This window comes from Sphaeramia orbicularis, chromosome 21, assembly GCF_902148855.1.
Source record: "Sphaeramia orbicularis chromosome 21, fSphaOr1.1, whole genome shotgun sequence".
Lineage (NCBI taxonomy): Eukaryota > Metazoa > Chordata > Actinopteri > Kurtiformes > Apogonidae > Sphaeramia > Sphaeramia orbicularis.
In genome coordinates this window covers 6,935,186-6,961,217 of record NC_043977.1, presented here as the reverse complement: position 1 = coordinate 6,961,217, position 26,032 = coordinate 6,935,186, and the positions used below count along the sequence as shown (strand labels likewise).

Here is a 26,032-nt window from a genome sequence, read left to right as displayed (position 1 = left end):
ACCTTGTACAAGACAATCCAGGCTCTTTTCATGGGTCGTTCCATGTTGGTGGAACGCTCTACCAAGTGCTACAAGAACAGAGTCATCCCTGCCTATCTTCAAGAAGCTCCTGAAGACCCAGCTCTTCCGAGAGCACCTCCTGTCCTAGCACTTTCAAACATTCCATTTTAAATATTCTAATAAGGTTTTTCCCAGGATTATCACAGATTCTTTCACGATTATCTCTGGACCTGCTGCGGTGGTCCGGCCTCTTCCCTGCCCTCATCATCACCACTCACTTATCCTCCAACCGCCTCCATGTGTCTCCCCCCTACTCCCCCCTACTCCCCCTTCTCCCCCCTCTCCCCCAGTCCCTATCTCTATCGCTCTCTCTTGTTCCCCTTCTCTACTCTCTCTCTTTAACCCCAACTGGTCAAGGCAGACGGCCATCCTCCAGGAGTCTGGGTCTGCTCGAGGTTTCTGCCTGTTAAAGGGAAGTTTTTCCTCGCCACTGTCACCAGTCACAAGTGTTTGCTCCTGGAGGATTCTGTTGGGTTTCTGTAAATTGACTTAGAGTCTGGTTTTGACCAACTCTATATATAAAATGTCAAGAGATAACTTTCTTGTGATCTGGCGCTATATAAATAAAATTTGATTGATTGAGTGATTTAATTGGTTTCCCCTGTAAGTCGCTTGGAAAAAAGCGTCTGCCAAAATGCGTAAACATAAACATAAACATAAACATATCTCTAACCATTTACATGTTATAAACCATCAAATAAGTAAGGCACATTTTTAATATTTAAAAATATAAAGAATTGATTCTTGAGAGGTACAGTATTTAATAATGACAATGAAGTCTGTTTGTTTATGGATGATGTACTGATAAATCTGCCTGTAATTATTGAAGAAAATGGTTGAATTGTTGAGTCTGTTTGTACGACTGTACTGCCATGAACATTTTGTTGTGTATAATTCATGTTACTGCATTATGTATTTGTTGTGGTTAGATGCCAAATTAGGAAAATAATATTGTTTGATTCTTGCATTAAGTTAGTGATAAAGGTGTAAAAGCACTGAGGGGTTGGATTAAATAAGTTCATATTCTTGCTACTCCTTTTCGATCCATACAATATTCAGACTTGTATGTGCTTGAAGATACATTCTGTCCATTTAAACGTTATTTTGTTTTTGTCTTAATTTGCTCCGTTTTTTAATTTTGTTTCTTTGAATGTTCGAAATAAATAAATTTTTAAAATTTCTCAAAATTCCAAAAATCTAAATTTATCAAAACTGTAGATAAAGTCTGGATAAATTGTCCGAAGGAATAAGTCCACCCAGTAGTTGGAGTTGGAAAAGATGTTTGAAGAAATTGCGAATGAACATAAAGACAAAGATCTTCACAATAGATAAATCGGCCGTGGAAAAAAATAAATAAATAAATAGAATGATTTCACTTGAACGCCAACAATAAATAAACTACAAAATTATTATATTGGAAAAAAAATTATTGTAACCAACCAGGCTGTTTCAATCACCAGATGGAGCTACTGTTAATGAACCAGTACTAATGCGGTGGGGGTGTAGTGAATCCACAGTGCATTAAACACACCGTCACTGGAACTTCCTCCATCTGAACTCCTTCCAGTCCAACACTCACTCACGCACACTACCATGATTCATCTAAAACGTAGACTTCATTCTAGTGGAAGTAGAATACTCCTTCAGGGACCATTATCTGATGCTTAAAATACACAAACCAAAAATAGACGCACACAAAGAACCCACGCGTGAACAGACAGATGAAACAATCCAAACGTCCGCCTCTGCTGTCGACCATGAAGTGAATAAAAATACAAGCGCCCTGCACGCCATCTCCATCAACCATACTGTCTTTAAAGATTATTCACACATCCTTTTGGTTACCAGTCAGATAGCATGGTAGAAAAAAAGACTGCCTGCTTTTTAGGTTTTTACACTGTGTGGACAAAAGTATGTGGACACGTTGTTTCTTTTCTAACAGGGGTCTGGGATACAAAACAATAAGGACTAATGTCAGAATATATTTATATCGGGATAAATACCATTGCATTGCCTATTGATGTTTATAAATTATGTGAACAAAACCAGCAAAAGGAGATGCCAAGTTGCCATGGTAACCCTTTACTGTAGTTGCAACTTTGAGAGTTAAAGCTCTGCCCCTTCCGGATTTAACTGCAGAAATAAACAGTAATGGAGTCGATGGTGAAATATAAGAAATATATATATCACTATATGGACAAAATTATTAGCTGAATTACACGTTGAATTCAAGTGTTTATTTTCTAACAAAGGTTCTGGGATACAAAACACAAAAGAAAAATCTCCCATTAAACTTTAAGGAAATATTGATGTTTATAAACTATATGGGCATAAATATTGGGACCCATCATGTCTACAGCTGTAAGATGTCCTGTTCATGAGGATTTGAGATAAAAACATCGATATTTCCTTTAAGTTTAATAGGAGATTTTTCTTCCTCAGTGAGATGTGAACAAAGTAGATGGTAAGATGTGGTAGAAAATGATTATTTTATAAGATTATTTAGAAATTTAGAGGTAGGACACTTAAAATCAGTCATGGATTTAAAAAAAATTCATGTTGAGAGAAATTAAGTCAAAACCATCTCAGAGGCATTTTGGAAGAAAAGATAACAATTTAAACCAAACTAACCAATGCAATCATGTTTATCCCATAATATAAAACTATTCTGACATTAGTCATTATTGTTTTGTATCCCAGACCCCTGTTAGAAAAAAACCTGAATTCAATGTGTCCACATACTTTTGTCCATATAGTGTACATCACTACATATTCCAACTGTAAACACCAGACTTTACCCACAGGGGCAGAATGTCTCATGAGTCGGACTAGACTTGACCCAGTCCAGAGTCTGATTAATGTCCCACTGAGGTCATGTGTCAACAGAAGATCCAGAGGATTCACAGCTGGAATCCTGTCACCACTGCACATACAGAAGCAGCCGAATGAATCTGAGAGAACAAGAGTGAGCAAAGCTGTCATTAATGCAAAAGGTGGCAGAAAAATAAGACATATCCAGGTTTATTTAACACTTTGTGTGTACTACATAATTCCATATGTGGTCTTTCACAGTTTACGTTTATGTCTTCTCTATTAATATACAAATGGAAATAAATTAAAATAAGACCAATGTCCCTGTATGTCAGCATCATGTTCTATCTGAATCAATCCCCAGTTGAATTTATGAGGTTTTCAGGTAGATGCATAAGTTAAAATTGACCCAGTGAGGCTGTTTTCTTGCAAAATCATTGAAATGAAAAGTTATTTCATATTCCAGGTATTCCTTAAAAACATACTGACATCATGACATTTAAATTTTTAACTTCCCTTCTGTAGATTTTATGTAATTGTGGTTTTTGTTTTACTACCCCGAGCTTCCATATTTGGGTCAAAATGACCCTCATTCATTTACAATAGAATTACATCTGAACCTTCAATTCATTCACAGCAAAACCAAAGGACTCACTCCCTGAATGGATGACATTGTGCTATTGCTGTTATATACTATACATATACTTTGCCTTTCAAATGTTCAAAATAAATTTTAAAAAATTAAATTGTTAAATTTTTTTTTTTACCCATTTATGAAAGACTGCACGGTCCAGACACTTGTGCTTCTAAGGCTACATCCCGACTACAGCCAAATGTGGTCCAAATCTGATTTTTTTGCCCATATGTGACCTGTATCCGATGTGTTAAAGACAGTTTGAACGGCACTAATCCGATTTTTTCAAATCTGACCCAGGACACTTTATATGTGGTCCTAAATCCAATACGTATCTGATATTTTGGAATGTGACTTCAGTGTGAACAACCAGGTTGCATTTATCCGACCTTTACATCATTGAAATGCAATAAATGTCATAATTCTGTGTCCCTCCATTTTTCCTTCTGTAAACACAGTGCGTGTCTGCGTGGTCACGTATTACGTCAAGACCTCTTTTGCACATGTGGGTCACTTCAGGGTCACATTCAGTTCAAACTCAAAACTGATAGAAGTCGAATTTAATGTGTAATATGAACGAGCACACAAAAAAATCTGACTCCACCAAAAAATCTGAATTGCACATTAAGACCTGCTGTCTGAACGCAGCCTAAGGTTTAATAAATATCCTCTTTTTCCACCTGGTCTTGCCTTAATGACCTGCTTTGCCCCTTATGAAGTTCTTTAAAGTGAAGAACCATCGTCTTCCTCTCACATCTGAAGGCAGTGGGACTTTTCTGAGCCTTGCACATCCTCTGTTTGCTGTGGTGAAAACCTTTAAACCACATATTTCTGCCGAGCTCCAGCTTCTGTTGATGCGACCACAGCGCTGTCAGTGATGCATCCTAACATCGAACATATGCATGTCTCCGTTCACAGCCACCGCTGACACCACAGCCGCCCATGAGCAGCTGGAGATGAAGGTAGAATGTGGTCAAACTCCTCTTTGATCAGTGTTGTCTGCTGATACCACACCACGCACAACACACACACACACACACACGCACGCACACCTCACACACACACACACACCCTCACACACACACCATGTATTTCATCCCTCTGTGCTTCATTTACTGGAGTCTCATCCTTTCCTTAACCACCACCACAGCATGTCTAAATCTATCTCAAACACTGACCTTAAAAGAAAACCCTCCAACACTCAAACTGAATAATTTGAAGCGGACATGAACACTGTGACCATACGTCACCGTGGAAACAGATTTATCTTCTCATAATGTAATCAAAGGCAGATGAAAAGAAAATAAAAACCAGCCTCTCTTCTGCGATTGAACATGTGATGTGAAACTATTTATAACAATAACCACATCAGGACAAGGATGCCAAGTTGCCATGGTAACTATTTACTGTACATGCAATTATTAGTATAACGCAACAATTTTTCAGATACAACTTTTATTTAAAATTTTTTTTATGGAATGTCCTTTGAAGTGGACAGGATTTTTTTTGGTAAAGTTGTGAAACTCTTGTCCCCTACAGAAGACAAAAATGCATTACTGGATCTCAGTAGGATATATTCACTATATGGACAAAAGTATGTGGAGACGTTGAGTTCAGGTGTTTCAGATACAAAACAGATTAAGAAAAATCTCCCATTAAATTTTAAAAAAATATTGATGTTTATAAACTATATGGACAAAAGTACTGGGACACATCATGTCTACAGCTGTAAGATGTCCTGTTCATGATGATTTGAGATAAAAACATCAATATTTCCTTAAAGTTTAATGGGAGATTTTTCTTCCTCAGTGAGATGTGAAGAAAGTGGATGGTTAGTTGTGGTAGAAAATTATTATTTACAGTCAGAGCATGAAAAATATGCAGAAATTTAGAGTAGAACATTTAAAATCATAGTTACAGATGTTGAAAATAATCAGTGTTGAAGGATATTAAGTCCAAACCATCTCTGAGGATTTTGGAAGCAAAGATAATTTAACCCAAACTAACCAATGCAATGATATTTATCCCAATATAAAACTATATTCTGACATCAGTCATCATATTTTGTATCCCAGACCCCTGTTAGAAAAAACACCTGAATTCAATGTGTCCACATACTTATGTCCATATAGTGAATGATGTTTGCCAGTTTACAGATAATTTTCCAACTGAATAAAATGTGAGTTTGCATTAAAACAGCTGAAGTACAGCAGTGATGTACAATCACATTATTTGTCAAATATACTCTTCTATTATCTGTATATATCACTTCATTTGTAATATGTCTGTTCAATAAAAGTTTATGAGCATATCTGTAGTGTTTTAGTTCCAGTAAAGTCTTTTATTACGATACTGAACAAAGGTACAAACTGCTGTCCCCGTGTCACAACATATTTGTGTTCATCAAAACTTATCATTTAAACATTTTTTTATTGATCACAGTTGTAGTTTAACATTGTAGCTAAAGCCCTATGTGTCATCTCAGATCCATTTCTCATAAAAACAGCATGTTATGTACATTTGCATAAAGTGAAAAAAATTGATGTTCATTTTGCATCCCCGTCACGCAGCAGTACTTTAACTATTTTTACCCCAAAATGTTATTTGTGTAAATTGAAATGTGTCATGTGAAGGTACTTACTGAGACCTATTCATACATGTATTAAACATGGAGATTAGATAACTATTGAACAGGAAATGTGACCCTGTGTCACTGCTTGATTTGACCCAATAGCATCTGTAATGACCAAATGCTGAAATTTGAAACAAAATCATACGAAAATGCACAGTTTTAATCATCATCCCCAAACCAAACCACAAACCACCACAGAACGCAGTCCAAAATTCATTAAACATGACTCAAGAAGGTGAGAACCCGCCTCCAGACCCCGAAGTCCGGTTGGGTTAAAGAGGGACAACCTACCGCGGCCGTGCGAGCCTCCGTCGTCATGGCTACGAGGCGTTTCTCTATACAGGGGCGACGCCTGTGAGAGGAGGGAGGGGTTGAGACAGGAAGGAGGGGGCGAGCAGGGCAGTGAGGGCGGGGCTACAACCAGGCGGTGGGAGTGGTCAGAGACACAGGAAGTGGGCATGGCATGTGTAATGCAAGGAAGGAAGGAAGGAAGGAAGGGAAGGAAGGATCGTGGGATGGGGGGGTGGGGTCAAGGGGTAATCAAGTACAGCAAGGCAGAGTCCATTTCACCAAAACACCCCAAAAAAACACCCAGATCACCGGAGAAAAATCAGTGCGGGATCAAACAACGCCACCGACAGAAGCACAAACATGCAGGTGAGAATACGAGACGACGCCATCGATAGCAAGGCAGCGACAAGACGACAGCGTGAGCAAAAACACGGACGAGAAAAGGAAAACGTGAACAGAGGAGGGGGGGAGGGGGGCGACAACACGTAACACAAACAGCACAAAAATAAAGTAGTTATTAGCTGCATTACATCTGACATAACTTGACATGCTGTTAGCATCATGTTAGCAGTTAGCGGCATCTCACAGACCGGTAACGGTTAGCAAACACAGGCTGAATGGATGCTAGCTCTACAAAAGCATGAACTGAAGCTTTCTGGCACTTTACAAGCAGACCATGAAGCTGCGTCACATGGGACTTCTTTCACGTAGACAAACTTCAAAATCAAGTCACATTTAGAGTCGTTTAAGCAGATTAAGAGCGGCCCCTCCAGTACTACCAGTTTAACCACCGTAAGGGGACTGTACTGTGTTCTATCTGAGGTAAATGACGTCAGCTCAGTGGGAGGAGGACTGATTGTTCTCTCGCAGCGGATTAACCTGCGGGATGGTCGTCCTTGTGTGACTCACCTGAACGTGGCTTCAGTCCAAACGGCGGCCCGGAGAACGACGGCGGCCCGCTGACTGGAGATCTGTTATCCCGCTGCAGTGACGGAGGAATTCACCAGTCAGTATTCAGCGATTATTTAACTCACAATTACAGAACAGGTGTTAAATAATCTTCATCTTGTGTTGTATGTAGGACACGCAGACTTACAAATGACTCCACAAAGAAACAGACGCAGTCTACAATCCCTGCACCGCTTTCAAATATGCAATAACTTTTTTTTTTTTTTTACCTTCCAGTAGTTTTATTATTATTACTATTATTATTTTCTGATACAGTATTCTATTTTACAAGTGTGTATTTGTGTTTGTGCAATAACTGTTTTTATATGTTTTAGCTGTGTTTATATTTTGTATGTTTTTGTTCATGTCTTTTTTTTTCTTTGGATTCCATGACTCAGGGAAACGCACAAGAATTCCAATGTACCTATACTGCGATGTATCTGTGCAAATGGCAAATAAAGTCTATTGTATTGTATTGTATATTCTCTTTCACCTTTAACCTTCAGGTATCCAGGTGAGCATATTATGCACACTTTGCACTTTATGTTATAAAAGACTAGATTATTTTTCACAATTTGTTTTAGGTCAGAATTAAAAATGCTCATTTTTACATATTTTTTTTTTTTTTTAAGTCTGACCCAGCCACTAAAATCAGCACAAGTACACAATATAGTAGATATTTTTTTTTTATTAATATTTTCATTGTTTTTCTTGCCCAATCTATAACTCTACTACTCTTCTCAAAGATGCAAAAAAATGTTCCAAAAATCAGCTCTTTTTTTGCTGGTTAACATTTATGATTAGTTTCTTTGCTTAGTTGCATCCAAACTATAAAACCTGATGAATTAACCTTCAGGTATCCGGTGAGCATATTATGCACACTTTGTTCTTCATGTTATAAAAGGTTATATATTTTTCACAATTTGATTTAGGTCAGAACAGAAAAGCTGTTAATTTTTGCATGATTTTTAAAATTCTGAACCAGCCACTACAATCAGTACATTGTAAAAATGGAAAATTCCTAAATGAACACCCTTCTCTAAAGTGAGTAGAAATGGGCATTGACACATTTTAGCATTTAACATTTGATGTAGCACAAAAATAATAATGCATATTAACTGATGTTGCTGCTAATCATTGGCATAAATCAGGCTGCAAAAAAAAAAAAAGTAATACAATTTTTATGTAGTATATTGAAAAAAAAAAGCTTTTTGCATCAAAAAGATATGGTTTGTTTACATAACAAACATGGCATTTGTTTAATTCTTGTTTAATTCCTTATTATAACCACATCATTTTTAATAACACAATATTTTTTTCTTATTTATGTATATTTCTTTAATTATCATATAACTGTTCTGTTCTCAATAAAGTATTTTAATAGGTATATTTGGTACACAGTCAGAGCTGTATATATGTTTGTATATTTGGAGCTTTAAAAATTTGTATTTTTTTTCTTTTTTGTTGTATTCATCATCATTTCTTTCCTGTAACTTTTTATTATACTTGAATGCAACAACTATAACACAACTCTCTCCCTGGCATTAATAAAGTATTCTGATTCTGATTTAAAGGGTAAAAATATGGCAGTTATTGAGTATTTCTTATTTGTTGATGGCTCAAGTTGATGAAATGCCAAAAAAATTTTAAAAAGCTGAAAAATATTTTGACATTATTACGGTGCTGTACAGATTATGTACTTTTAGTGATTACAAGGACCTCTATGGGTGGGATAACACAGAGTTAATAATCACTCAAATAAAGCCTCATCATGACGTCTCCACCTTAAATGTCAGACCGTCTCAAAGATAGTTCCTATTTTTAACTTCCTTCTTTCAGTAGGCATCAGAGAGAAGAGGTTTAGAGGTGTTTGACTCATTTATAAAGGGAAGAAAAGAGGAAATTACTGTAGTTACTTAAAATGACCCTGTTTGGTATTGACTCTACATTGTTTAGGTTTCTTGTTGTTAGTAAAATGACTGTTCATGAAGCTTTCATGGAAGATCAACCTGCAAGATTTGTTTTGAGACTAAAACAATACATGTTTCCCAATTTACACCTGTTTCACCTCCGCTTTCTCTGCGTTTCATGCCAATAAATATCCCTACACATTCCCCAGTGAGCGGTCCTCACTGAACAATGTTTGCATGTTTCTTCTTTGTTCGTTCTTTGGCATCGGATTATAGTCAGACTGACGTGGGAGGACATGAAACAAAGCCGTTTTGTTTTCCTTGTTTAAAAATTTGAGGTTTGCAACAAAATCGCAGTAAATGTGTGGTTTCGTTTCATTTTTTCACATGAAACCCAGACATAAAATAGCGAGGCTTTGCGATGAGAGCGGCGCAGACTGACCTCATTCAGAAAAAACACTGACTGTTTCATGAAATAATCCAAGCAGCAGAAACAGAGGGAGGCTGAACAGCGACAGTAAGCGCACAGACATTAATACAATGTGTGAAGTGTTTGCTGAGACGCTGTGGAAGTGTCAGACACTTGGACACACGAGTTCCTCGGGTTTGTTCTGAAGGACTGGTTTATGTTTCTGTTGGGTCTGCTTTGTGTCTCGTCCACTTGGTTTATGTCGTTAGTTTTGCTGCAGTCGACGGGTTTACATGTGATAGCAATGCAAATAAAATAGTTCCAACGTCCCTGTATGTCAGCGTCATGTTCTATCTGAATCAATCCCCAGTTGAATGTGTGAGGTTGTCAGGTTCTGTCTCTATGTTCCAGTCCTGTGGTCTGGATGCAGATCAAAAGAAGTGGGCGGTACTTTCACTGGAGCAGAACTAAACTAATTTACGTCAAAGTCCATATATGACTTCTATCAGTGATCAATAGGAACTATATGACATCTGGAACCATTTCCATGTTATAAACCATCAAAATCCAGGTCTCCCTTGCAAAAGAGATTTCTAATCTCAATGGGACTTCCTGGTTAAATAAAGGTAAAATGAAAAAATATATATATGGACGATTATACATAAAGCCAAATTTTTAACACATCACAAATTGTGAAAAACATTCTAAAGTCAACATTTCTCAAAACTGTGACCAAACTTTGTAGACATTGTCCAAAAGACAATACATTTTTGTTTGTTTTTTTTAAATGAATCCGACCAGTAGTTTCTGAGAAGAAGATTGTTGAAATCTAGACATTGGTGACCCTGAGTTTGACTCTTCAGGGTCACCTAAGGTTAAAGGTCATGGACCCAAATAAAAGTTCATATATGACTTCCTATCAGTGATCAATAGGAACTACAGTATATTGATATCTGTAACCATTTACATGATATAAACCATCAAAATATGGACCATTATAAGTAAAGACACATCTGTAATATTTCAAAAATTTGCCAAAAATTCAAAAATCTACATTTCTCAAAACTGTGAACAAACTTGTGCTAATGCTAATGCTAATGGTTAGTGTGTATGTATTATGGGTAAAATGCAGAGACTTAATTTCCTTACAGGGTTAATAAAGTGAGTCAATCATTAATAGCGACTTTTAACCAAATTTAAAGAAAATGAAAATGTTGGCGTGGTTCGATTTCTACTCGGGCGTAGAAGCATGACCAGGTCGATTCGATCAAAGTGCCCGAACTTACATTTGTCTTAACAACAGGTTGTGTCATGTGGCTGTATCTCTATTTAGTGACTATAAGCGTCCTTTCCGTTGACTTTATCCTGTTTTTTAGACTCGTGTAAGCTCCTGTAGGAAACCTGAAGGCCTCATTGTGACCGTTTTCACCGTTTTCACATGCGTAACCTGGTGCTGGATGAAACAGGACACATGTGAACATCAGGCCGGTTTGTTTCCCAGATAACACAGGGCTGACGTCAAACAGACACACACACACAACAGACCGGCGGTTTACTGAGAAACACAGCGGAGGGTTTTGGTTTTGGGGATGGGACAGAGCCTACAGCTGATGGCTTTACGCTCCGTTTACCTGGATGGACATATAGCACTCATACTCCTGGCATGCAAGCTGGGCCTCAAACCTGGCCTTCTCTAGTATCATCTGTCTCTTCTTCTGGAACTCATAGCCTCCTTCCTCCGTGTGCTGCTACAGAATGCATCACACGTTTAGGCTTTAAAGGCTTTCACTCTGATTCTACTTCTCTTAACTTATAGACTTCATGCTCGATATGGACAAAAGTATGTGGACACGTTGAATTCAGGTGTTTCTTTTCTAACAGGAGTCTGGGATACAAAACAATAATGACTAATATTATAATAAAGATTTATATTGGGATAAACATCCTTGCACTGGTTAGTTTGGTTTAAATTAAATGTTTTTTTTTTTTTTTCAATTTTAATGTCTTGCTTTTGCTTTTGTTGTGATTTTTTTATGCCTTTGTAAAGCACTTTGAGTTACCCTGTGTATGGATTGTGCTATACAAACAAACCTGCCTGCCTCATCAACATTGATTTTTTTTTTTAACTATTCATGACTGACTTTAAATGTTCTACCTCTAACTTTCTAACAGTAAAAGACAATTTTCTACCAAAACTAACCATCTACTTTCTTCACATCTCACTTAGAAGAAAAATGTCCCATTCATCTTTATGGAAACATTGTACTTAATTTCTCTCAACATTAATTTTTTTTTTCATCCGTAACTATGATTTGAAATGTTCTACCTCTAAATGTTTATAAAGTATGTGGACAAAATTATTGGGACTCATCATGTCTATAGCTGTAAGATGTCCTGTTCATGAGGATTTCAGATAAAAACATCAATATTTCTTTAAAGTTCAATGGCAGATTTTTCTTCCTCAGTGAGATGTGAAGAAAGTAGATGGTTAGTTGTGTTAGAAAATTATTATTTACAGTCAGAGCAGGAAAAATATTTTAGAAATTTAGAGGAAGAACATTTAAAATCATAGTCATGGACAAAAAAACTACATCAGTGTTGAGAGAAATGAAGTCAAAACCATCTCTGTGGCATTTTGGAACCAAAGATAACAATTTAAACCAAACTAACCAATGCAATGATATTTATCCCAATATAAAACTATATTCTGACATTAGTCATTACTGTTTTGTATCCCAGACCCCTGTTAGAAAAGAAACACCTGAATTCAACGTGTCCACATACTTTTGTCCATATTTCCAAAGACAAGGAAACAACACTGGAGTTCCTACTTTATCTCTATTACATACTTAAACTCAGACCCTTTAATGCATTTCTTTTCTAAAAGCCACATGTGACCTCCTTCTGGAGCACTTTCAGACCAGCATCCCATAAAAATGCCTTTCTGAGGTCTTGTTTTTCTCTGTTTTATGACACTGTAAATTAAAATCCTTTGTGTTTGTTGACTTTTAATCCAGAACATGTTTGGCCTGATGATTCATGAAGGAAATCTGCCAGTGCATTAAAACGAGTTCCACAATAAAAATCTGTCATTAATGGATTTATTTTCAGCAGGTTCACTGATACTGAAACCGTCTAAGAGAAACTTTGCTGCTGTAAAAACTGAACCATTTGATGTAGTGGAAAATTGGCGGTCTGTGACTAAAGAAAACAGAGTCAAATAGTTCCAGAATGTGACCTTTTTAAGGCTCGACCAGAAAATGACTGTGTAACACTTAAAATAAATGTAAGTACTGTCATCTTTAAAGAAAACAAGAGTTTGACGTCATGGTGTTGACCAGCGTTGTACAGTAAATCAAAAGGGTAAAACACAGCTTTGGAAATACATTTTAGACCATAATGACAGAAATAACGATGAGTCAACATCTGTCAGAGTTTTCATGTGTGTCTGGTCTGTGGTTCCACATTCAGCTCAGTTTGGCCTCAAGTGGACCAGACCCGTAAAATAATAACATAATAACCTATAAATAATGACTTCATTTTTAGTGCAAAAATGCTAAAATTACATTGTGAAAATGTTGACATTTACAAAGTACATTTTACACATAATGTGAATAAGTTGAACAATCATAAACAACCCCAAATTTCTTGAGAAAAATAAGTGAATTTGAAGAATATTACGCCTCTGTTTATTATTTACCTTGTGTTTACAACTTACAGATCACAGTGGATCTGCAAAGGCACAAAATATTTAGTAACGTGTTCTGGAACTGAAAAATGATTATTTCATGTATATTGTTGTGTGTAATTTTCAGGCCCTATATTTGACAACCCTGGGAGATTTTCTACAGCCTGGAAACAGAGCCCAGAGAAGGGGGTACAGCTCCTGTTTCTACTTGAATTAGATTATAGTGAAGGAGAATTACTGAATTTTCACTGAGTGACGCTGAAAAACCGAAAAAATCAAGCACTGCCGTTTCAATGAAAACGACAAAAAAGAAAATTCTTAATAGTAACGTATAGATTAAGATGCTTGAAAACAACATAGAAACAGCTGCAAGAACACAATATCAAAAGGTCACGTTGAGATGCTGTTAAAGGAGTATCTACAGAAAACCACAGGTGGTCTATTTATTATTATTATTATTATTATATTATTATTATATTATTATTATTATTATTATTATTTCCACAGCTATAAATACTAGGGATGCACAGATCAGATGAACATTCATACGGCCAATATCTGCATTAATGAGATGTTCTTTCAGTGAGATTTACAGTTTTTAAAGTTTTTCTGTTGTGTTAAAAGTCATTTGATTGAATTATTTGTGCTCATTCAGCGATAATGTGATGAACGCCTAAAAGACTTTAAAACAGGTCAATTATTCCCTTATAATACAAAAAGAAAATAAATAAGCAGAAAAACAGCATTAAATTTGATATTGGCCCTTAGAATCTTACAATCACCGCACCCCTGATGGATACCCTGGTAAAAGTATTAAAAATGTTTGTTTACTGTGTATTAGTGCTTTGAGTTAAAGTGTAAGAGGTGAGTGTTGACTCTACCTTTGGCGTGGAAGAACCGTCATCACTGTCCTGCCCACTGTGTAAAGAGAGAGGAAAGACAGGATTAAAACAGCAGAAAGATCAGACTTTATTGATCCCACTATGGGCAAGTTTCACAGCTAACAGCAGCAACATAAAACAGACAAGTGCCAAGAAAAGACAGGTAGAAAAAACCACAAGTGAGAAATTAAATAAAAAAAAGAGAAATTTGGTATTTATATACACAAACAACCAGCAACTAACAAAACATCAGACCAGAGAATTCAGACCCATTATTCCAATAACTGAACATGTCTGTTTTATCACTGGTTTCATTCTTACTTGAGTGACTCTTCCACTGTGACCATCTCCACGGGGTAAAGCTGGACGCCGGAAAGGTCGTCCTGATCCGCGTTCACTCTGACAAACACAAAAGAATTAAATTATTCAATCAGCATGGAAACAAAACACAGACTAAAGGATTTAATACGCCGAATATTTATTTATTAGACTTTCCTCCATCTACGACGATAATTGACAATCATACATATAATGATGATTGACAGTATATTCCACCACCAGTGTACTGTACAAATAGTCTAATAAAGTTTGAATGATGTATTATATCACCTCTTGAAGAAAAAGAGACATTTACTGGTAAATAAAGTCAAAACATATAGATTAACCCTTTAAGCATCAAAGCCTTAATATTGCGACAATCAACATAACCGACTGAAACAGACCATAACTCAAGATAAAGTTACCAAGTCTTGTACCAATAGATGGCGGACAAGTGCCCCTTTAAAGCTCATACCATTAAAGAGCATGTTTCGATTTAAAGTGAAGAAGAAAATCCAGTTTAAAGGCGTGGTCCTGAGCTGGTTTAGTAACAAAGTAAAGTTTATTTAGTTTAGTTTAGATAAATAGGGACAGATTTGGATAAAAGACACTAAAACTGACTGCATTTTACTTTCTACTAATGTTCATGTTCATTTATTTTAAGGATAAGATGACAAAAAAACACAAAGAAAACATCCGTGTAAATATGTTCAACGTTCAATTTTACAAAAGTTACGCAATTCAATATGGCCGCCACCCAGTGATGTCACAATATGCAAATTAAAATGAGTACATTTACTCCCATCATAAACGTAACCAATATTTTCTCATTTACAATATGACTTTTGAAACCTTGATACCAAAATTGAATTTTTTTTTTTTTTTTTAATTCTGGTGCTTAAAGGGTTAACTATCATTTTCAATGTACATGCACTAAAAACTAGTACTAATAGAGTAAATACATGTTGATTTCATTAAAAGTGCTCATTATATATGTAAAAAAGAGACTTCAAGACATGACAGAAGAGGTAATAGAGTAATTAGAATAATAGCAGATACTGATAGAATAGAATAGAATAGAATAGAATAGAATAGAATAGAATAGAAAATCAGTTCAGCAGCTGTTTCTTTTTAGCAGCAAATACTTAAAGTGAAAAAGAAATACTATACATAATATCACACAAAATTACACAGAAAATACAGAGTGAAAAATATTAAAATATACAAAAGGACAACTCTAATACTACAGATAAAAGAAATATATACAACATAAAAAGGATATATAAAGGTAACTAGAGGATATATACAGGTAATACAGGATATATACACCTGCTTGAGCTGAAGGGTGAGTGTTGCTTGTTCATTTGACAGATTATTTTAATTCTAATTGGATTATTATATTGTAATTATTGCATATCTCTGTCGACATGGTCACCATGAAGTGTTGTTTTGGTTTCAGGTGCGTTATGTAAAGTAGTGTTGGCTTTCACCTGCTGGGGTCCTGCAGCAGCTCCACAGCCTCCTTCAGCTGGTTGATGATGTCGATGTGTAGCTCAGTGCCCCTCGTGACCTTTGACCTGTGACAACGTAGACCGAAGAATGAAAATTCAAGTCGAGGTGTTGAGAGCTCAAATGAGCCAAAGTTCCGTCCGACACAGACTCAGACCACCTTACGTTTGTTCTGTGGGCCAGTGTGCGTCTTCTTCTATCCTCAGAGGCTCGCGAAGTCCGCTGCCGTCCGACCCTGCAGACAACAACGCACACAACAACGCACATCAGCACCAGCTGCACAGGTCACATGACCCACTGTCCTGCTCAGCCATTGGTCGGAGTCTGGAGACGTTACCGCTGTCGCCTTGTCCACACAGAACACCAACAATAAGCCAGTGTAACAAGCTTTATACTGATTCTGTTCCAGACACATGAACAGGTTTATCACTAAAACTGTGGCATTATTATTCCTCTAAGCAGCCAGGTCTTTATTTAGCATCAGAGCAGTGAAAATAAAAAAACTAATAAATAATAGTTCTGGTCCGTGACAGTAAATATCAGATGTGACAGAACAGATTAACTCTGACACAAGTTATGAGAAGTGAAAAAACATGATGTCACCACTGTTTTCTGCCTTTTTCAACCCAATAGTTCATAATTTGTTTTTTATTTTGTATGTTTTGCCTCAGTCTTTGAGCTCAAGGTGAAAAGTATTAAAGAGGCAGAAGTACACTAACGGACAAAAGTATGTAGGCAAAGCATCTGATTTACTTAAATGGAAATCTCCAATTCCTCCATCCCATGTTCTGTGGATCAATCCATCCTGAACTGCACACATCTAGAAAAGACACGATAACCACCTCAGGCTCCAAGACCTAATTTTATACAATGGGACCCCTTTTCTTTCATATACTAGAGATTTAAATGTCCCTGCTATCCCTGATTGATTAGTTGTGTCTTTTGTATTCACATATATGGCCGTTCCCCTGCTGGACTGGAATTAGCTAAAACCTAATTTACTCCTGAACATATAAGAGTCTGAGATTATATGTGTAATGAGGCGCTGAGATGGACCATGTTTACAGGGCTTGACTTACATAGGATCGTATAATTGTACTCTTTAATGTCGAGGTACTGTTTGTTGTCTGTCTTAGTTCTTTGCTGAGGTTGTTTTATTTTAGTTTTTCTACATTGGTTATTGACTTATCATTTCACATACAAAGGTGTGTTGTATAGATGTGACGTGACAAAAAAACTTAATAAAATAAGTTGGGAAAAAAAAAAGTACGAGGACACGATGAATTCAGGTGTTTTTCTAACAGGGGTCTGGGATACAAAACCATAATGGCTAATGTCATAATATGTTTATACTGGGACAAATATCATTGCATTGGTTAGTTTGGTTTAAATTGTTTTGTATCATGACTGATTTTAAATGTTCTACCTCTAAATTTCTATAATATTTTTCCTGCTCTGACTGTATATAATCATTTTCTACCACAACTAACCATCTGCTGTCTTCACATCTCACTGAGGAAGAAAAATCTCCCATTAAACTTTAAGGAAATATTGATGTTTTATCTCAAACAAGCATGAACAGGACATCTTACAGCTGTAGACATGATGTGTCCCAATATTTATGTCCATATACTTTATAAATATTTATTAGTAGAACATTTAAAATCCTAGTCATGGATGAAAAACATCAATGTTGAGAGAAATTAAGTAAATTAACAGGTGTCTGGGTTACAAAACAAGTATAAAACAACATTATATGTATTGTTATAGTGTGATAAATTCACTTATTAAGAAAAATCTTCCATTAAACTTGACAGAAATATTGATGTTAACTGCAGTATTGATGTGGACTGGAGTCACTACAGTCATTCACAGGCTTTGATTCATTATGTTCCACCTGGGAGCGTCTGCCGAGACAAAAGCAGCACCTAGTGGCAAGATTCGATAAAGCAGTTGGGTCCGAATTTGGCGAAATATCAAACCTGACTGAACATTTTTACACCATTCTGATCTTAGAGTTGGCTGTAATTACACTACATCCACCGTGGCAGAATGAGTCCACATTAATACCTCACACTCTGCTCTTTGAGTCTAGTTTTAACATATTTAGTCCTTATTTGGTCACAGCTGAGTGTCCACATTGTGACGTAACCCTCTATAACCGGACGGCTTCTCTGCTGCAATGGTCAGATCAGCCGACTGCAACCGAAAGTAAATTAGCTCACATTAACGAACACTACGTGACAGTTTAGGCCACGGACTGCACTGCTCTTAACCCTCGAAGATCCAAAACAGCTGCAGACACCAGAACCATCGACTGATCTGAACTGGTTATACCTGTTGATCCACTAATCCTATCAATACATGTTAATAATTAGTGTAAAATACAGTTGTCATATTTTCATGGTCATCAGATATGACCCATTTGGACCTTCAGAGGCTCTGTCGTTACCATGGAAATACAGTCATCTTCTACAACATTGATTCGCCAGTAAAACCCATAGAGTTGGATCAATGACAGTGGATGGACACAGTTGAAGTAGATATATTAAATAACAACAAAAAGGCACAAAAAAAATACAAAATGTACAAAATAATAAATGACATGAAAAGAATAAGCAAATAAAAGAACTGAAATGAAGTTTAAAAAAAAAATTTTAAAAATGCAAGAATATTAACAATAACAGCCAAAGTAATCAATAAAATAATGCGCCCGCACTTGAAAAACCCTAGGCATTTAGTCCACACCAAAGTTTTGCACATACGATGGACGGACGACGAACTGACAATAAGAAGCAACAAGAACAAAATGAGCCACAAACTGAAAGAAATGGAAGAAAAAAGTAATAAACCCATGTAGTTTGACAAATGACAGATAAATGAACAAAAATGACTAGAAAAACTTACAAAATAATAAATAACAAGAATTAGTAGAAAAGCGCAGACCTCCACCAAGGCCGTTCAACCCCCCCCCCCCCCCCCATCACCACCAAAATTTAATCATTTGTTTGTGTCAGTATCAACCTTTCCTGAAAATTTCATCAAAATCCATCCATAACTTTTTTAATGATCTGCTAACAGACAGACAAACAAACAAACAGACAAACCCTGATGAAATCATAACCTCTTTGGTGGGGGTAAAAAAATTACGTAAAGTTTTATTATTTTAATTATGAATGATTTATACAAACCAAAATGACAAATTATATGGAAAATATTCAATTTTTTGTTTTTTTGTGTGATAAATCACTCAGAATTCAATAATCAACCTGGCATTTAAAGGGTTAAAACCCTGAAAACTGTTGGATGTTTGGTAGTTTTGAGCAGCGCTGAAGTTGTGTAAGAGACTAATAGCAAAAAAAGTTACATAATATTTCTGTATCATGATTTTATAGCAGTTTTTTCATGCATGTACATTTTTGGTAACCAGAGGGTAGTAAATTTACGGTTAAGAAAAATGTAAATAGTGGTTATTGCCACCAAAGTACCACTGGGGTCTTTAATGGTTAAAGTGTAGAGCGTTGGAGCCCAGCGGTCTAATGTTAGAATAAAAGAGGTCAGTAACCGTTTTATATAACACCACTTCACTCCACTGGGCCATTATTCATGAACTGAACCATTTAGTGCATCAAACTTTCAGCAGACAGACATCATACCCTGATGGTAGGCTGACGAAGCGAGAGCTGAGGCCGGACAGAGAGCTGAACTGGTCCTTCAGGGCTTCCGTAGGACTCTCCTCGATCAGACGGACCGAGTCGGAGTTCGGGTCTGCTGGAAGGACCAAACACAACCTACATCAATGACATCAGTGACAAATATGTGACATTTTTCTCAGTGTAATTGACTTCTTCTCCTCCTTCCTTACAGCACAGAAGTGTCCAACAACCATGTACCAACCACAATGTACATATGCATCTAATATTTATATTCAAATCTACATTTACATAAATACTTTATATAATAGCAGATTATTTCTTTCTTCTCTGCATATTTCTGTTTTTCTTGGTTCCATTATGCTCCTCCTCACCTCATAACTGTTACTGTATTAAACTACTGCTGCTGTAAATAGACATGTTTTATATTCTACTATAGTTTATTCTTTATACCACTTATTTATACTTATTCTATTTTTACAGAACAGAATAGAGCAGAAGTAAAGAGAACAGATCACAACAGAATAGAATAGAATCAAATAGAGCAGAAGAGAAGAGAAAAGAGTAGAACAGAAGAGAACACAACAGAATAGAACAGAGAAGAGAACAGTAGAGTAGAATAGAACATAACAGAACAGAACTGAAGAGAATAGAATAAAACAGAACAGAATAGAATTGACTATTTGATTCCATTCTACTCTGTTTTGTTCTCTTCTGTTCTCTTCTACTATATTCTATTCTGTTCTGTTTTATTCTATTCTCTCCAGTTCTGTTCTATTATGTTCTATTCTATTCTACTTTACTCTACTCTGTTCTATTCTGTTCTCTTCTATTCTACTCTTTTCTCTCTATTCTGTTCAACTGCTGCTGATTTAATTTGATATAAGTCAAGTGAAACCTGCATCAGATGTCCAATAAAACACAGAAACAGGAATCAAATAGAGTAGAATAGAACAGAGTAGAGTAGAATACAATAGAACAAAAGAAAATAGCATATAATAGCATAGAATAGAATAGAATAGAATAGAACTCTTTTGTATGACATTTAACCAGGTGACAGAGAAACTGTATGTTCTGTGCATCCAGTGATTGACGATAATGAATGTTTGAATCTGAACCCCAGGTTTGGTCTGGGACTCTGGATGGGGGCAGACTTGTTCTGTAAACACCTCAGCTGGTTCTGACACCAGGAGTCGACTGTAACAGAGGAGAAATAAAAAGGCGGCCCTCTTTTCCTTCGTCTCTGTGGAATAATGGCGTCCTCATCAGCTCTGACCTGATTGAGGCTGATTGAGGTTTTATTTTACAGAGGTCTGGGGAACAGCAGGACTGACACAGCCCACATGCACTTCACACGAGTTCATGATCTGCATCACTTTAAACTGGTCAGCAGCATTAGATTATTACTCTGGTACTGGTTAACTCCTCATTTAGTCTTTTAGACAACAAATTGTGCTTATTTTTTTAAAGACATTTCAGGTTCATATTTGTTCAGGTTATTCACATTTTTGCAAAATGATAGGTTGTAAACGTAAAAGATGTCATGTAATTTTTTTTTTTTTTTTTTTTTACAGCAAAACAAAAAGAAATGTTTTGCAGTTATTTATAGGCTATTCTCAAAGTATTTGACTGTTCTGACCTACTTTAGATCATATTGGTCTGTATGTGGAACCGGAACTAAAATGATATTAACACTATTGATTGTTAACATCTTCAGTGTAATTTTTGGATTTCTCAAATCCATCCCATGGGCTGAACTAGACCCTTCAGCGGGCCGGTTTTGGCCGTATGTTTGATACCCCTGATTTAAAGATATATTGATCGATTCCTGCTGATATGAGTATATATATCATACCGTTTTTGGCCATTTCACCCAACGCTACTGCTGTCGACACTCTACACTCAGCTGTGTGTGTTTGTTTGTGTGTGTGTGTTTGCTTATTTGTGTATTTGTGTGTCCCTTAGTACCTGTGAGGGAGCTGATGTGTTCACTAGAGTCGTCTTTACTGATTCCTTCCTCTTCTGTGATGTGACTCATTGGGACGTTGAGACTCAGACTGTCTTCATCTGACGGCTGTGACGACAAACACACACTCATCACAATCACCTCATATAATTACTGTATTAATATGAGAATATTAAAACTACCTCTACAAGTCAGCCTTGACAAAATGGGTATCTATAAATGTACCATATATAAATCTATAAATGTATTACGTATAACTCTAGAAATGTACTATGTATAAATCTATAAATGTACCATGTATTAATCTATAATGTACAAATATAAATCTATAATGCACCATGTATTAATCTATAACTATACAAATATGAATCTATAAATGCACTATGTATGCATCTATAAATGCACTACATCTAAATCTATAAATGTACTATGTATAAATCTATACATATACATATATAAATCTATAAATGTAGTATGTATAAATCTATAAGTGTACTATGCATAACTCTATAAATGTACTATGCATAATCTATAAATGTACCATGTATTAATCTATAAATGTATAAATATAAATCAATAAATGTACTATGTATAAATCTATAAATGCACATATATAAACCTATAAATGAACTATGTATAAATCTATAAGTGTACAATGTATACTCTATAATGTACAATGTATAAATCTACAACTGTACCATGTATTAATCTATAAATATATAAATATACATGTACATGTATAAATCTACAAGTGGACTATGTATACATTTATAAGTGTATATGTATAAATATAAAAATGTACATGTTATAATCTATAAGTGTAGTATGTATAAATCTCCAAGTGTACTATATAAATGAGCATGTATAAATCTATAAATGCAGTGTATATAAATCTATAAGTGTACTGTATATAAATTATAAATGTACTATGTATAAATCTATAAATGTAGTGTATATAAATCTATACATGTACATGTGTTACTCTATACATGTATAAATCTATAAATGTACTGTATAACTCTATAATGTACATGTGTGAATCTATACATGTACATGTATAAATCTATAAAATGTACTGTATATAAATCTATAAATGTACTATGTATAAATCTATAAATGTTGTGTATATAAATCTATAAATGTACTATGTAAAAATCTATAAATGCACTACATATAAATCTATAAATGTACTGTATATAATCTATACATGTACTATGTATAAATCTATAAATGTACTGTACATAAATGTATAAATGTACTGTATATAAATCTATAATGTACTGTATATAAATCTATAAAATGTACATGTATAAATCTATAAGTGTAAGTCCACTGTACCTCAGTCGCTGACAGCCTCTTGTCTCCGTTGTCACTTCCGACTCCTGAATCACTGTCCTGCTTCTTCTGCTGTTCCATGTCCTCCACACTGCGACACACAACGTCACACAACACAGACACACAACGGGCCACACAACACAGACACACAACGGGCACACAACACAGACACACACCGACGGTTACATGTATGTATGAAACCACACATCCATCCTCATTGTGCTGCCTTCAGGACTAACACTGATGAACTGAACTCATTCACAGCCCTCATGGGGTTTTAAAGTCACATGACCGACTCTAATGATGGCAGTCTGTGGGTCTGTCCGCTCTGACAGACGGACGACAAACTTCATCTGCATTTCAATAAATCAGTCACCTTTACAGAACGACATCAATGTGTGGACGAGCTGCAGAAACGTCCAAAAATATGTACAAACTCAGAATAATGTCAACAAATCATACATGTCTGAACTGAAAAAGACCGAATTTAGAACATGATGCATAAACCACACCTGTCAAATACTATTACTATTACTACTACTACTACCACTATCACCACAACTACTACTACTACTACCACAACTACTACTACTACTACTACCACCACTACTACTACTACTACTGCTATTACTACTACTACTACTACTACTACCCCCACAACTGTTACTACAACTACCACCACAACTACTACTACCACTACAATTACCACTACTACTACTACCACTACTACTACTACTACAACTACTACTGCTACCACCACCACAACTACTACTACTACTACCACAACTACTACTACTACTAATATTACTACTACTACCACCACAACTACCACAACTACTACCACAACTACTACTACTACCACTACCACTACTACTACTACTACTACTACTGCTACTACCACAACTACTACTACTACTACTACTACTACCACCACAACTACTACTAATATTACTACTACTACTACCACCACAACTACTACTACTACTACCACTACTACCACAACTACTACTACTACTACCACTACCATTACCACTACTACTACTACTACTACTACTACTACTACTACTACTACTACTACTACTACTACCACCACCACCACTACTACTACTACCACTAAATTACTTTATCATCATCTTTATCATTGTTATTACTTTATTTCTACTCATCCTTTCTAATGTGCCATTGCCTGTTTGTCCACTACAGTTTTTATTCTTCTTAGTATTTTCTTGTAATATTTCTCATGTGTGTACATTCAGTGTTCTAATCTAATCTAAATAAAACTGTGTCCACTTCCATTCTCTGTTTTCACTTTTGTTATAACCTGTTTGTCCTTCCAGTTTCTCCTTCATTCTGTTGTGGTTTGGTTTCCTGACGGTAGACAGACTCTCAGCAGTTCACCAGAGCCCGGATCGGTTTCCGTCGACTATGGAGAATTTGGCTTCATGTGAGAATCGGAGCAGGTTTTGATCACAAACAGCTTCTGCTCTGGCTGACACCGACCTGGGTTCCTCCACGCATCAAGTCATTAAAACGAGCTAAACTAACCCCTTCAACACATCTGAAGAAGCTCTGGGCTCAGACGAACTGGGATCCCACTATGATCTTGAACAACATGATGCATTTGTGACTGTTTTGGTGGCAAAATAAATACACAATCTTTCTAAAACACTCATGCAAACACTTAAACACACCAGGTTTAGTGTTGAAATAAGCTCTGCTTCAGCTGTATGTCACTTAATATTTGTCATGTTTTCACCCAAATGCAGCATAATTTTAACAGCAACTGACAAAAAAAAAAAAAAAAAAAAAACTCCAAAAGACTGAAGGATTGCATATTGGAATTTAACCCACAGCAGGAGAATGCAACTTCACAAGGTAATTATGAAGAAAACACTCTATCCAAAGCATGAAAAAGATGATTAAAACTAAGCTAATGAACCTTTTCCAATGATACAACACATTTGATGTCGACCATGAAGAAGCTCTGAGCTCAGAGGAACTGGACGTTACTATTATCTTTTAAGAGGACAGTATATTTGTGGGTATACTTTACATTTTGTTGGTGCAAAACAAGCTACAATCTTTCCTTAAAACACTCGTGCAAAGACTTGAAACGCATCGGTTTAATGTCTACATAAATCGTACAGAGCTCCAACTGTATGTCACTTAATATTAATCATGTTTTAATCCAACTGCAGAACAAATTTTAACAGAAACTCACAGAAAAACTCCAAAACACTGAAGGACCACCACATATATTGTAATTTACCCACAGCAGGAGAAGGCAGCTTCACAAGGTGATATTAAGAAAATAATCATCCAAGCATAAAAAAATGATTAAAACTAAGCTAATGAACCCTTTCAGACAACACAACACATGTGATATTGAACTGGACGTCACTATTATTTTTTATATTTAGTATAATTGTGGGTATATTTTACATTCTATTGGTGCAAAACAAGTAACAATCTTTCCCTTAAACACTCGTGCAAAGACTTAACACCAGGTTAAATGTCCAAAAGTCTCCAAAAGACTGAAGGATTGCATTTTGGAATTTACCCACAGCAGGAGAAAGCAGCTTCACAAGGTAATTATGAAGAAACACACTATCCAAAGCATAAAAATGATGATTAAAACTAAGCTCATGAACCTTTTCCGATGATACAACACATTTGATGTCGACCATGAAGACGCTCTCTAAGAAGATGATGCATTTGTGATCATATTTTACATTTTGTTGGTGCAAAACAAGCTACAATCTTTCCCTAAAACCCTTGTGCAAAGACTTGAACACATCGGTTTAATGTCTACATAAATCATACAGAGCTCCAACTGTACGTCACTTAATATTAATCATGTTTTAATCAAACTGCAGCACAAATTTTAACAGAAACTCACAGAAAAACTCCAAAACACTGAAGGAACCACCACATATACTGTAATTTACCCACAGCAGGAGAATGCAGCTTCACAAGGTGATATGAAG

The 26,032-nt window shown here is 36.0% G+C and overlaps 1 protein-coding gene across 1 annotated transcript in view; it reads right to left on the bottom strand.

Moving 5' to 3' along the window:
* LOC115412803 (leucine-rich repeat and calponin homology domain-containing protein 1-like) overlaps positions 1 to 26,032 on the bottom strand; it is a 100,142-nt gene that overhangs the window by 5,836 nt on the left and 68,274 nt on the right. Inside the window, exons 7-17 of the mRNA XM_030125464.1 lie at positions 23,049 to 23,136; positions 21,713 to 21,818; positions 19,748 to 19,862; positions 18,857 to 18,873; positions 16,257 to 16,326; positions 16,073 to 16,159; positions 14,586 to 14,663; positions 14,265 to 14,301; positions 11,327 to 11,443; positions 7,338 to 7,410; positions 6,328 to 6,551 (exon numbers count right to left, since the gene is read on the bottom strand). Of these exons, the coding sequence (XP_029981324.1) occupies positions 6,328 to 6,551; positions 7,338 to 7,410; positions 11,327 to 11,443; positions 14,265 to 14,301; positions 14,586 to 14,663; positions 16,073 to 16,159; positions 16,257 to 16,326; positions 18,857 to 18,873; positions 19,748 to 19,862; positions 21,713 to 21,818; positions 23,049 to 23,136 (1,012 nt within the window). The remainder of the gene's footprint in view (positions 1 to 6,327; positions 6,552 to 7,337; positions 7,411 to 11,326; positions 11,444 to 14,264; positions 14,302 to 14,585; positions 14,664 to 16,072; positions 16,160 to 16,256; positions 16,327 to 18,856; positions 18,874 to 19,747; positions 19,863 to 21,712; positions 21,819 to 23,048; positions 23,137 to 26,032) is intronic.